The following is a 3,606-nucleotide window of genomic DNA, read 5'->3' on the forward strand; positions in this document are numbered from 1 at the left end:
GACTACGCATTTTGAGTATTAATGATTGTTGTGTGCTTGGCGGTCACATAGACTGTTACAGTTAGAACAGTACTCGGCTGTTGGGACCAGCTGGCTAGACGGGGGGGGTGTGTTGGGTTTAATTCACAAAAGCAGTCAACAAATTGAGCTGCAGCTGTGTTGTTGCTACCCCAGCACTACAGTCCTATGTTGTTTTGGGAGACACCAGTAACCTCACTACACCTGATCCACTTTATCATGACATATAATGCGTGTCATGTGTCAACCTTGTACAAACCCTCTTTTAAGTGACAGGTAGATCTTTGACCTCTCAGACAACCAGGGTTTATAGTCCACACCACAGTAAAATCACTCTGTATTGACTGAAGAGTTATACATTTATAAATCTACTGTGACACAACAGCCTACTGACATGTAACACATTACAAGTCAAACAACCATTTCTAATAAGCATTAAAAAGGCAAATTTAGGGCCAGTTTCCCWGACAATAATTTTCAAATGGGAATTCTCCATTGAGCTTGCTCTTTAATCCAGAACTACATTGAAACTTTTCCAGTAATTTAAGTCATTTAGTAGACCCTCTTATCCAGAGCGATTTACAGGAGGAATTAAGGTTAAGTGCCTTGCTCAAGGGGACATCGACAGATTTTTCACCTAGTCCTCTCTGGGATTTAAACCAGCGACCTTTCCGTTACTGGCCCAACGTTCTTAACCACGGGGCTACCTTCCACCCCTAGACTTAATCTGTGTCCGGAAATTTCTTGTACCATAAAAATATTGTGTTTTAAGCAGTCATTCCTGGGTTAGACCTGAACATTGTGTTGGTAGCACACACACAGTTCAGACATTCTTGGCTCATGCCACTAACTGACTAACACAGCAAACAGCAGCCACATAGCAAGAAGCCACAAGGTGTCTGAATCACAGACATTATTGACAATAGAAGGTGTCATTGTCCAACTGTTTCTCTTAGCTTGACAGAGAACTAGTGCTGCTGATATGAGCCCAGATTCCCATCAGCTTAGTAAATGATCCTGTGTGTGCGTGCACATGTGTCCATAAGCGCATGTGTGTGTGATGCTCACTGCTCAAACCTACCCAGCCTTTGTTCTCCAGCATCCAGTCACTCTTCTCCTCTCCTAGGTAGTCTGCTATGGTCTCCGCCAGCGCCCTGCAGCTCTCCTTCCCCCCCAGCCCCATGCCATTACCCAGCCCCTGGTCCGTGTCCTCTCCCTGTAGTTCTCTGACCAGCACACCAGTGAAGGTGAACAGAGAGACCACCCTCCCCCAGTTCATCTGTCCGTCTCCCACCAGCTCCTCCATCACCCTCCTCAGACAGGCGCAGGGGTCCGGCCCGCATTGGCACAGGAAGCTGTGTGCCATGGCATGGAAGCGGGCCCGGTGCTTGGCCTCCATGTCCCGGGCCTGGCGCCGCATGGCTGCAGCCGAGTCGCTGGGAGGAGGACCGGGCGGGGCTTTCCGGGACCCACTGGCAGGGATAATACTGCAGACAGACAGGTAGTCCTCTGCTATAGCCAGGGTTTCTTTCCACAGCCCGCATGACATGGTCTACAGGAAGACATACAGTTAATACATGATCTATAGCCTATATATCAGAATGGGCCTCTGCTACAGTTTTTTTCGGACAGCCAGCACGATATGATAAATACAGGAAACACTATCAATACATTATCACATGCAGTTCATTTCTCACAGCCCACACTACAGGGGCTAGACTCTAGAGGAAACATTATCAATATTCATATTGTTATGCCTAAAAGGAAATACATTATACAGCAGGCTTCTTTCTCACAACCCACCCAACATGGTCTATTGGAAACAACGTCAATCTAATCCCAAAGAGGTGACATCCTCTGTGCAATACCAAGAAGAGGCTTGTACTCAAGACTGAAAGCAAAGCTACGTTTCCCAATGAGCTGCATAGACCACATAGCAATATGATGCAAGCAGCACGGTGACTTGAGGTTAACACTGATGTCTAGTCTTGGACCTGCTTGAACTAAACTGTAAATAGAACGGTAAACAGTTGGCTAGGTAGCTTTGTAACTAGAGGCAAGATAGAATACTAGATCCCACATTATTGATTGGTGATGGATTACGACGTTGCGGATTATAGAGCGCATATAAACAAGATAATTACATCATGTATTACTGGGAATAGAGTCATATACATACAATCAATTATCATCGTATTACGAATTAGAGCCATAATACATACATCAACTGTGTATCATGAGTCGTATTGCTGGAATAGAGCATATAATGCAATCAATTATCATTGTTTACTTACTGGATATGGAGTCATATACTTGGACAACAGATTGGATCATGTATTACTGGATAGACCGCCATATACATACATCAATTACTCATGGATTATGGAATGAACATATATCAAGTAATTATCATGTATTACTGGAATAGCTCTCATGGTCATAAAATAACAATACAATATATCATGGTTTACTGGAATTGACTCATATAAATAAATCAGGAGGCGAGTATTACTGGGAATATAGTGTAGAGCCAGATTATAAGTAGAATTCTGGACGTAGTGCCATGGTTTAGATGTGCAGCTGAGAAATACGGTTGAACCTGACAGCTGCATACCTCCATCACTTGCCTGTAGTCCTGTTAGGAACGTAAACGAGGATATGCTGCCATTCGAGCACTATCCGAATCGAAATGTTCGTAAGTCGTTTTTATGTATCACCTGTGTTTCCTACTAGAATATGGATTTATTTTTCGTTGCATCGAGAACTACGAACTAATTCATTTAGACAATATAAAGCTTTGTGTATAAGCATTTCTGTTTTACCTGATTGGAGATGAAATTGGATCGAGTCCGCTGGAGTACATTACCGCAACCACATAGTATTGATCATTGTACGCTGCTGGATATTGAGGTATCTCTTCATTAATAGCTACTCAGTGTCTCATTCTATGTGTCGTATAATCATTGCTGGAATACTGAGCATATACATATCAAGATCAATTACTCATGTATTACTGGGAACGAATAGAGCATCGGTAATGTTAATGCACTTCAGATTGCCAATCGTTATCAGTGTATCTACAGGAAATAGTAGTCAGCCTATATACAGGTATCGCACATCAGATAATGCAAGTACTTGTTACCTCATCTGAGTCCAAACTCAATGGACCTGAGATACATATATAGCATATATTTATTCACTGTCACATGATAGCTTGATGGGAGAGTTGACAAGAAATGATAACAATGCACCACCACCCACTCTAAATCATTTAAAGCACTGGATAGAATCAAATTTTTAGGCTAGGTGAAGTGCGATGTCGAGGTGAATATGTGTGAATGTGCCTTCCGATTTTGAAACTAGTCACAACTCATATAGTCTAAGTCAAGAAGCTAATTATGATACAATTCTGAAAGTATTGCTTTAGTAACCACGTATACCTATGATCAGACTTAGCTAACGTATTAGTTCTAGCTACAAACTTGGTTTCTTTCATGACAGCGTCCCTGAATTATCTTCAGACTGTTCAAAGGGCTCTTAAATTAGACTGACTGGCTTGCTCACCATAGCCAGTTATTTTAGGGCTAG

At 42.4% G+C, this 3,606-nt stretch overlaps 1 protein-coding gene across 1 annotated transcript; it reads right to left on the reverse strand.

The window, feature by feature from the left end:
• Positions 1-288: 288 nt before the first annotated feature.
• LOC112080054 (anti-apoptotic protein NR13-like) lies at positions 289-1,771 on the reverse strand. The gene has a single exon (XM_024145838.2). The coding sequence runs from the start codon at positions 1,565-1,567 to the stop codon at positions 971-973; it is 597 nt and encodes a 198-aa protein (XP_024001606.1). The 5' UTR covers positions 1,568-1,771; the 3' UTR covers positions 289-970.
• Between the last annotated feature and the right edge of the window lie 1,835 nt (positions 1,772-3,606).

Source organism: Salvelinus sp. IW2-2015, unplaced genomic scaffold (genome assembly GCF_002910315.2).
Source record: "Salvelinus sp. IW2-2015 unplaced genomic scaffold, ASM291031v2 Un_scaffold11280, whole genome shotgun sequence".
NCBI lineage: Eukaryota > Metazoa > Chordata > Actinopteri > Salmoniformes > Salmonidae > Salvelinus > Salvelinus sp. IW2-2015.